Raw genomic sequence first — 11,264 nt, forward strand, 5'->3', positions numbered from 1 at the left:
ATGTATGTTTCATTGTAATGAAAGAAAGTAATGTAACCTAAAAGTAATTAGCTGGTGTTTTAATATATATTAAATGGGTACCATATTTCTAAAAGTCCCGTTTTTGGCGATAAATCATTTTTCATTAACATTTTTAATTATCTTTTAAATATTGCTTAAAATTCTTATTTTACATGCTATTTCTGGTAAATATATATAATAAGAAATAAATTAATATACAATGTTTAAAAAATTATATTAAAAAGCTTTTTTCATTGATTGTACTTGCACGGAAGCTTCTACAGATAATTGTTTCTGCTTTATATTCCTCCTTGATGTACTTTGTATTGGAACAACTGAAATATAATAATTTTAGATGACTGATAAATTTTTATAATTTAAATTATTATATATGCTTTTATGGACATACTTTCGAATTGTGGTTCTATATTGATGACATTTCTACTACTTCCCTTAGATGATCCATAAACACTTTCTCTATTTGTACTTTTTGGTAAACATTCTGATAAGTTTGTATTACTATGAGAATGATTAGATCCCGGCGATTGGCCTAATAAATTTGTAGGTAACTGTATATTCTGTGATGCTAACAATTTTTTAATGTAAGGCTCAACTTCTATATGATGAACTGTAAATTCTGCAATATCTTGCAAAGCAATGGAATTTTGTTCTTGCAGTTCACGTAATTCTATCTCTTTCTATTGAATGTAAAGTAAGATAAGTTTATATAATATATTTTATAGTTACTATAAAATACATTATGTAGTTTACAAACCTGTTGTATGAGCACAGTTTTGTCTCCTGTACTTTCATACAATCGTTGAATACTTTTCTGGGCATTCTGTAAACTTTTATCAGCTCTTGATATTTTTTCTTTTTGTTCACGAATGTGATGTTTCAAGTCAGTTAAATATTGGTTTTTATTTTCTTTGCATTCTTGAGTTTCCTCTATATTTTCAAGAATTTTCACATAGTCATTTTGTATTTTCTATTAAAATCATTTTATTTTATGATTGGATATACTTCTTATTTCTTAAGATTATGTTCAACTAAGTATATTGTAGAATACCTGCATATTTTCAGTTAAACACTGTAATTCTTCCTTTTTTTGCTTCAAATGTTGTTCTGCATTCTGCAGTTCTTCATCCAATTTTTTATGTTCTTCTATCTCTGGTTTATTTTGATCATCTGTTGTTAAGGATACCTTATATTTGTCATTACAAACATTTATTACTCGTAATGTATTTTCCATGGCTTGTATTTCATCTTCAGTTTTTCTTATTGTTTCATCTAATTGATCACCCTGTTCTTGTAAAAGATATCTTTCTTGTGCACTTTGAATCTTCATATGAGTAGTACTCATTGGAGTTCCATCAGGATTAGTACCTAACAATGCTATGTAATTGTCATACCTTGCCTGTAATTGCTTTATTCGTGTTTTTCTCTCAGCAATAGCACTTCTTAATTCTGAACATTCACCATCTACAATTCTTTTTTGTACTATTAGAGATTCCTTCTGTACAACAATTTCTGCTTTTCGTTCCCGCATTGCCTAAATAATATTATCAAAATTTTATATGTTACTTTAATATTTTAAATTGCTAATTATTTAATATTTTTATTAATGTTAAAAGTATTATCCTATGAAAAACGTACTGCTTCTAATTCAAGTCTATATCTTTCCAAATCATAAACATTTTCTCCTATATTACACATCATTTTCTCCATTTGAGATACTCTAAGTCGTAGCATACTTTCTTCTACTTGTTTCTCCTCATAACAATTTTGAGCAGCTTTTAATTGTTTTTCTCCTGCATTCATTAGAAGAACAAGATCTTGTTTTTTATTTTGTAAATATTCTAATTCATTGTTATCTTGTGCTATACTATTTGAAATTTTCCTCATATTATCCTATACAATAAGCAAATATGTTCAGTGTATTATTTTGTAAATAAGTTATTTTGAAACAACTTACTTCTAAAGCGGCAATCTGTTTTTGCAATAACTTAGACACTTTCATTTTTTCATCTAAAGTATTTTGAAGATCTTCAATCTTTTTTTGTTTTTTCTCAACTTCAGACTTGTTATATTCAAGCCCTTTTAATCTGTTCAATTTCATCTCATATTTTCGCACTTCGAATTCTGCTTGGTAGGATACTTCCTTTTTATCCTCTAAAATATGTTCTTCTTTGGTATGTAATTTGTCTAAATATTCACATTTTTTAGATTCCTTTTCATATTCCATCTTTAAAACTTTATTCTCATTTTGTAAATCTTTTATTTGATTCATTACACGTAAATTTGCCATTTGTAATCGATTCATTTCTTTAGTCATTTTGGACTTTTTTTTCTCTTGCTCCTATATTGTTTCATAATATATTATTTTATTTTATATAACAACAATTATTTAGCAATAAATACCTCTATCATCTCTTCTAGTTCTTTTGCCTTTTCTTCAATGTCCACTTTTTGATTGGTAATGTCTTGCAATTTTGCAGTTAAATCTATTACTTGTTTATCTATTTTCTCTATTTTTGTATTTTTAATTTGAATTTGTGATTCCTTATGTTTTATGTCAGCTCTTACTTGCTGCACACGTTGTGTCAACTCTTTCACAATACCTTTTTGTATAACAAGCTAAAATTTTAAAATAGAGAAAGATTTTAAGGAGGAGGACTTTAGAAGTACTTTGACTTATATTCTTACTTGATTTTCGTATGAAGTAATCATTTCTTTCATGTTGCCCTGTTCTTCCTTCATTGTAGTAAGCTCCTTTTCTAATTTTTTAATTGAATCTTGAACTTGCTTATTATTCTCAATTTGCTCCATCAAGAATTTTTCTGATTCTTGAAGTACTTTTTTTTTATCTTGAGAAATTTCGTACAATGCTTCGGTTTCCTTGTTAAATAATTTATTATAATTACTATATTACAATTAGTACACTTAAAATTTAATTGAAGCTAATAAGTATAATAAATAACAAGAAATATTTAAATTTTACTAAAACTATTGTTTAATATAAGAACATAATGAGATGTTTAGTTATACTTGAATGACTTTCTTGATATCATTATTTCTTTGTTGTAACATGATTACGCTTCCTTTCCATTGATTAAACATTTGCCGGTATTCTATCAATGCTTGATTATACAATGCAGATGTTCGATTAAGTATAATCTCCACTTCCCGCGCTTCATTAGTTGTTTTAATAATTGAATCACGATATGTTTGCAATTCTTTGCTAAGTTTCTGTCTTTTTAATTCCAGTTCCTAAATAACAGAAAAATCAAATAAATACAATGAAATCTTTGTATGTATATCACACTAGCGCTTCATTCTTAAATTTGTTTACTTTTCTTTTACCTTATATTCTTTTAAGTCTTCTTTCATATATTGTGCTATTAATTCATTATTATTTTCATTTTCATTTAATATCTCCTCCATTTCTCGTAGATTTTTTTCATCATATTTTAGTGTATTTTTCGACGTTTCTATTTTCTTTATCATTTTTTGTAATTCTTTCTCAATGTTTGTTACCATCTCATTTACTTCTTGCCATTCTTTTTGAAAACGTCGCGCTTCTTGGCGAAGGCTCGATTCAGTGTTACAACTCAATCGGTAATGATGGTCTTCAGTTTTAAGTTGCGCCGAATGAGCGGTTAAAAGTTTTTGATTTATATTCTGCTCTGTCATTAAATTGTTAATATGCTTTTTCATCATCTTAATTCGTTCCTCCGTTGATTCGAGTTTCGTACTTAAATTTTCTTTTAGTTTCATTTTCCTTTCAATCTTTTAATAAAAAATTATGTATAAATATTATGAAAAATTAAACAAAGTAAATATAACATACGTAGAAAATAATAGATTAAGTAATATTTCAAGCTATTACTTATATTACTTATATATTTCTATAAATAAATAATAATACCAAACTAATTATTTATTATAATAAATATTTATTCATACTACTGTGCAAAAATTTACTGTGCCTAAAACTGAAGCGTGCAACAGAACAGACAAAAGAATTTATACATAATGTGCAAAACGCGAGTGAAATTAGTATAGCATAAATGATTGTATTACTTCTTCTTCTAATCGTTTATTTTCTTCATTTGCTACCGGTATTCGAAATCCATCATTCCACCCTAACTCAGTCAAAACTGCATCAATGTTATTATTCATTGTCATATTTAGTTTTTATTCTTCGTTTAAACAATGTTCTGAAAGATAAATTGACGCACGTTTCAAAGATTTAATGTACAGAAAAAGCGTTTATAGTTTGTCGTCATGGTAACCATGTTTTGTCGATAACGGTAGTGCGTAAATTATAGCAAATTTTTTATTTATTTTATGACCATTTTTCAATTTTGTTGCAAAAATATGTATGCTGGTTTACGAATTATTAAAATAAATGCATATATCTTTCCTAATATGAAATTTGTATGGAGTTCGAGTTCGAATTTATTTTTTCTCCTAGATTACATATCTATTTTCAAAAGATCGCGTTTTCAAGAGTTATTTACTACCAGAGAGGAAGTTGTCCCTTTGCTACTATCTATCTGCCTTTATTATGCCCAGCCAGAGAAAAAATTCCTCTCTGTTCCAACGTAAGGTATTTCCTGTACAGAATTTATATCTTATACCAGCTTATACTATATAGCATACGGTCAAATAAATAGCTCTTGATACTTGCTAGGGAAAACATTTCGAAAATTGAGCTGTGAAAAATCAACATGGAAGACAATAAAGTTTTTGTTCTTGCGAGACAGATATAGATGAGTAGAGTGTTTCTGTCTTTATCTGAGACATTCATAGCATGTCACGCATGCGCAGAATAAGAACCTTCTTGTTTCCCATGTTGATTTCTCACGACTCAATTTTCGAACGGTTTCTTCTATGCTTTCGATATATGAATATCGATTAGTCTTAAGTCTCTGTTAATATGATCGTGGTATAGTATGTTTTCTAAATTCTTTAGGGAAAGATAGTTATTTTATTGATAAAGTTGCTTAAACTGGTGTACATGCTGATATGTAACTAGATATAGTGAAAACGTGTTTGCTGTGTTTGACGTGAGACAAGAGTAGAAAAATATTGGAAACAATGGCGGACGAAGAATTACCAGCGGGTTGGGAAAAACGTTTAAGCAGATCTACTGGTACGTTAATTTATTGAGTATTCAAGAAATTATCTAAAAAATACTTAACAAAAATTAATTATTTACTTCATTATCATATTTTTTGTATTAGTTACGGTATTTCATTGTATCGGCTATAATATGGAACATACGGCCGGCATTTTTCCGGGAAACTTATATTACACTTGCTAAAATTTTGTTATTACAAGCATAGTTGTTAACAAATTACGAAAATTTAACGAATGTATACGTTCTTTCTTTTATTGTGATAATATTACAATCATTCACGAAACTAACATGGCATTAAATGTTTTGAAAAGTATATAGTTTTATTACGTCAAAAATGTTAAATAACTTGTCAATTTAAAAAGATATTAATAATTTGATAGCTTTTATTTGTTATCAACATGATAATTTGTATAATAATATTTATTATACTTTAAGATATTTTGTAAAGTATTTTGTATAATAATATAAAGCAGTATATTTAATATAATATAGACCATGATATATATTCCCTGACTTAAAACATCCATGATGTACTATTAATCAATATATTTTTTTATAGGACAACATTATTATTTAAATGTTTATACTAAAGAAAGTCAATGGGATAGGCCAGATAAACCAGCTGATCCATCTGGAAATAATAAAGGAGATGGTCCAGAAGAAGTTCAATGTTCTCATTTGTTAGTAAAACATTCAGGTTCTAGAAGACCATCTTCCTGGCGAGAAGAAAATATCACAAGATCAAAGGAAGAAGCTCTTGAACTTATTAAATGTAGGATATCAATAACTTTTACTTTGTTCTATTTTACTGTAGCAATGTAGTGGTGATCTTTATTATATGTTTTTATAATTTTATTTACAAACCTAGCTTACAGAGAACAAATAGTGTCTGGAAAAGCAACATTTGCTGAACTTGCTTCAAAGTATAGTGATTGTAGTTCAGCCAAGCGAGGTGGAGACTTGGGACCATTTAGTCGAGGTGCAATGCAAAAGCCTTTTGAACAAGCAGCATTTGCTCTCAAAGTTGGTGAATTGTCTTCACCAGTTCACACAGATAGTGGTATTCATATCATTCAGCGAACAGCATAAAATATACTAACCTCCAATAAAGTATTAAGTTCTTTAAATAAAATTTTCCTCAGTTTTGCCGATAAAATATGCCCACAAGGTAGGAAATTTTCATAATTGTATTCAGAATTGAATATGTTTGCTTTCATGATGAACAATTGTTTATCTAAGGACAAGATGTAAATTATATTTTCTCCTCATAATCCAATGTCCAATTATATATTTATGTCTTCCAGAAATTTTAGCCCAAGTAGTATATTATAAAATTTTTATTCAATAATGTGTGCATACAGTGAAAACAACAAAAATTTTTATGAATAACACACGATAAAATAGATAAACTTTATCTGTACCTTTAACAGTAACATTTAATCTAATTTGCTAACCTTACATTCCTTAAAGGTAAAAAGATAAGCAATGATTAGATTAACAAACGTTTTTATTGGTTTTTATTTCATGTAAAATATAAAAGTATTTTCTAAAAAAAGAAACAAATATTTAAATTTCGATTCTTTTCCTTTTCTAGTTTATTCTAATGTAAAAAGCATTTTTCATTACATTGATCCAGTGCATCAATTACTATAAGTCTTAATATGAATATCTGTGAACAACACAAATAAGAACCATGAAAAACGAGGTTTGTTACATTCTCTTGTATTACAGTGAAAAATGTTTTATTAATCTTAAATTAAATTGCTAAATAAATTTCAAATGAAATGTTTTAATCTGCAAATAAGATGAATTTAACATTAATAAAATAAAATACAAATATGTATAATTACGAAGTTTTTGCTCAAACACGGACAGTTATTCATATCATAATTTTAGTATTATTGCAGCTTATTTTATAAATAGATATACTACCTTTTATTACTCAGAAGACATTTATATACAATTTAGTTCAAGCATTTTTATTTATGTTTATTTCAGTTCTCATTATAAACAATTTTCTTTAAACACTAAACAATATAGAAATATGTATGTTCCTAAATTTTGTTAGATGTTGTAAACGTGTCATTAAAAATAGGGTCATCTAAAATCAATTAATGGTAAATTTTAATAAACATAAGTTACATACAGTTTTTATTTTATTTTAGTAGTTTTGCGAAAAAAAGTTCTTAATTCAAACGTGATATAAAAGAAATTTGTTCAGAGATTATAACATTCTCAAGTTTTCTAGTCTATCATCCATACTGAGAATTTGCTGTATTTCTAAAAACTGTGAATATTTGTGGAATACATTCTACTTATTATGTTAAGTTATATGTGTTATAATTGTTACAATTATTTCTTATTGTTTAGCTTACAATGCATTTAATTTAATCTATATGTATGTACAATATGTATGTGTGACTTTGTTCCTCAAAGATGTATTATGAAGTAAAATTAATGCAAATACACAATACAATGCATTTATCTAAATCAATGAAACAGCATGTTTAAATTAAAATTAATTAGGCATATACGGATACTAATTGCTTTTTTAGTACATATAATTATTACATGAGCGTTTGTGCACTTTGTTTTTAATAAAATCGTTACTTATGAATAAACTGCTATTTTCTCAATAGTAGTGATGATAAATGCATTATTCTATTAAAAAAATGTATTCAAAAAGAACTACGAGAAACAATGAAATATATATAACAAACATTACGATGCAGTTTGTTTATTTGTCCTGAAATGACCGAATAATCGAAATTATAGCTTTTTCTTAATATGAATGAAAAAAATGACTGTGATCATAAGGTTACTGCATCATCTTGATAGTTTCGGTTTAATTATTCAATGCCGAATTGTTAATGTACACGCTGTGAGCGTATTACGTTATCTATTATTTGTATATACCGTCCTACAACCAAAGGAAATCCGTTATTCAATCACTTCCCTCTCAGTTGGGAACCCCACATGAAGCTTGTTTTAAATCATTATATAATCACAAGTATGAGCATATATTCGCTTGTACTAAGGGGACAGAATATGATTGGCACAATATTCTAGAGGACGTTGCATATCTACAATGTTGTATACGCTTTAAATATAAACGATTATCGCGGTTCAGTAGGTCAGCTTAAAGGTGACAAGCTTGTACTATATTCTTTTTAAATCACTTTCTTTTAGTAAAACAATAGATGAAAATTTTTGTTAATTGAAAATTAGAATCTTAGAAAAAAGATACATATTTGTAAGAAATTGGAGTCAAGGTTAATAACATTTTATTTCTGAACTTATTTTGTTGTTTTGACTGGTTAATTATTGTTATTATGCATGCATATCCATTTATTTATTGCGTGTTTATCGTTAGATAATAATATCAACTGCCTCTACGACAAATGATCATTCATGATTGCTAAAATTGTTCAATGACAATTTTCTCTAATTTTTAGACAGTTTGTTGATTTATTTAAATAAATTGGTCACGTTATTCATAAAATCGCGATTGTACATGCAAGTTTTGTACGATCTCGTGATTAAGATCATGCGGCTTATTCTTTCTTCTCGTGAACACATGTTCCATTGCTTCGATAATAAAAAAGAAATAAAGTAATTGTAACAAGAAGGAGGAAATTTTGAAATATGATACGCTTTTGACGCACGAATGTAATAAAAGCGGATATCACTGATGCGTCGGTTGGAGTACACGCACAACTTAATTGGCTATTTTTGTATAGTTTATGTCGAGATATTTATTACTGGGCAGTAAAAACTCGAGGTAATATCAATTTTGAAAACCAAAATTAAACTTTTTGTGTTAAAAGGTCATTAATTACATAGAGAAGATATATATTATAAATTAAATACAATAATTGAATAATCATGATTAATTGCAATAATATGTACATATTATATTTTATAATCGTTTAATTCACAGTTTATTCTCCATTTATGAAATAATATGATTATCTACATAGATAAGCGTTTATTGTAATTCTTATTCTATGAAAAAAGTATGTTAATTTTCCTTTTCCGCTATACACGTATTAATTGTGATGGCCTCTTCAAAAGTATCGTTAAATATCTCTCACATTAATTATTTACTATTATTTATTGTTGTGTCTAAGGAAAATTGACGTAAATGATTTCATAATTCGCGTCTGAACGAACTAGCTTCACTGAGGCAACTCTCGGAAGAAAATCGGTTACTTTGTAGTAAATTACTTTCTACGCGTCAGCAATGGATGACATATCAAATTTTATGATTAATATTAATTTTGACGATTATATGAAGTGATCTAACAAGGAAAAGTGAAAAATTCCGATTTTAGTTTTAATTTCAAAATTTGCGTTATCGTAAAACTTGATGAATTACATAGATAGTAAATTAGTTTTTTAATGAAAATTTACGTTGAAAAAACGAAATCAGCGCTTATAACTTTTGGAAATTTCCAAGTTACGAAGTTCTCTGTTCGTAAATAAAAAAAATTATTAAGATTGATTTTATTTTTAAACGTGGAATTTAAATTTGTCGGTATGGCATGATGCCTACGATATAGTAACGAACGTTTTCGAGAAATGATTTAAATTGAAGGAAGATATTTCTTAATAGATAAAAACACGAGGATGATACATATATTTCAAAATGTCAATTTTATGGCTAAGATCGGTTCCATAATTATCAGCGCACCTGGTACATAGTATGTGTAAGTACTTAGCTGTATGCATACTTGTGTGCACGACGGTTTCTTAATTCGAAGAATTTATAAGGTTCTTTTCTGTTTCACATACTTCACATTCCGATATCAATTTGAAAAAAAAAAAATTATTTTCGTAATCGACAATTATCTGAATTTGTCATTTGAATCATGTGGATGACATTTTATTGAGTATGATTCACGTTTGTTATTGTATATGGTTGCTACAAAATAAACAAACAATCATATAACAATTATCTAAAGATGGATTATAAGATTAAATTAGGATTAAACTCATTTATTGATAATAAACGAGAAGTATAATTATCTACTTTTAATGTAATCTTTACCTAAGGTATTTTTTAATTGTTTATAACAAACGTAATAAAATAAGACATTCCAGTAAACGTTAATTTTTAAATAACGACATAATACAAAGGTAAAATACTTTATAAAATTATTTAAGGACGTTCGAAATTTGTAATTTTTTCATTGAATGTTTGTAGTTTATCATTTTCTTCGAGTTCTTCTCATTCTTTATTTCAGATTTTTAACATTGTTTACAACTGCTTAATACAATGTAAATGTCTCTACAAACAAAAATCTATCCAAAATACACATATTTTATCATGATAGTGTAACAAATCGAATATCGTGGGAATCCGTGTATCGTTCACAGCATACTAAACTTATAACGCAGGGTGTCGTTTTAAAGGATGTTTAAATAATTGAGATTATTATATGATTACGATGCATATGAATTACATATTATATAATGAATCCCCGCTGTGTAATATCAGGCACGTTCTGTTCAACTGATATAGTAATAAGTTAATCACTTAATGAATATTCATTTTTATATATTCATTTTTATATATATAAAAATAATAATTGGACTTTTAAGACATTATTCAGATTAGGATTTAAGATTAGGATTAGGATTAGATTTAGGATGTTATTTGTTAATGAAACATTTTTGTAGACTTCCTTGAGACGAATTTGATAAAAGTTTTTCCACATTCGGTTTTTTTAATGTAGTATTGATTCATGTGAGTAACAAAAATTGTATACGTATTTTCAGAACTTGAAGTGTTATGCTTTATGTTAAAAATTTAAAAAATGTTATACATTTTAAATATCTTTTATTGGAACAATTTCTATTCACTTATATTAAAATTATTAACATTCATGTATAATGCTGTATTGCTATTTGTTACTTTGAGCTTTGAATATCGAAGCTTTTAATTGGCATCTTCGTTATTGATTTATCTGTTAACACGTATATTTTATTTTGGGAACTTAGAATATATGAAAATTGCTTCGAGGGAAATTTTATTTATTTAAATAATTGGTGTAACTTCATAAATTTTATATATGTACATATTTACATTGTGCCTTAAATAGAAAAAACCTTTTTA

At 27.0% G+C, this 11,264-nt stretch overlaps 2 protein-coding genes across 2 annotated transcripts; one reads left to right on the forward strand and one right to left on the reverse strand.

Moving 5' to 3' along the window:
- Window positions 1-109: 109 nt before the first annotated feature.
- LOC126865394 (coiled-coil domain-containing protein 39-like) lies at window positions 110-4,612 on the reverse strand. The gene is made up of 12 exons (XM_050617834.1): window positions 4,084-4,612; window positions 3,364-3,789; window positions 3,049-3,270; window positions 2,707-2,898; window positions 2,422-2,637; window positions 1,976-2,359; window positions 1,657-1,911; window positions 1,070-1,552; window positions 776-988; window positions 410-698; window positions 265-335; window positions 110-182 (listed from the first exon to the last, which is right to left on the reverse strand). Exons 1-12 carry the CDS (start codon window positions 4,186-4,188, stop codon window positions 177-179), a joined length of 2,862 nt encoding a protein of 953 aa, XP_050473791.1. The 5' UTR covers window positions 4,189-4,612; the 3' UTR covers window positions 110-176.
- Window positions 4,613-4,893: 281 nt separating this feature from the next.
- Window positions 4,894-7,870, forward strand: LOC126865409 (putative peptidyl-prolyl cis-trans isomerase dodo). Its single transcript, XM_050617865.1, has 3 exons — window positions 4,894-5,158; window positions 5,706-5,918; window positions 6,015-7,870. Exons 1-3 carry the CDS (start codon window positions 5,104-5,106, stop codon window positions 6,233-6,235), a joined length of 489 nt encoding a protein of 162 aa, XP_050473822.1. The 5' UTR covers window positions 4,894-5,103; the 3' UTR covers window positions 6,236-7,870.
- Window positions 7,871-11,264: the final 3,394 nt, after the last annotated feature.

The sequence above is a fragment of the Bombus huntii genome, chromosome 5, assembly GCF_024542735.1.
Source record: "Bombus huntii isolate Logan2020A chromosome 5, iyBomHunt1.1, whole genome shotgun sequence".
In the NCBI taxonomy this organism is placed as follows: domain Eukaryota; kingdom Metazoa; phylum Arthropoda; class Insecta; order Hymenoptera; family Apidae; genus Bombus; species Bombus huntii.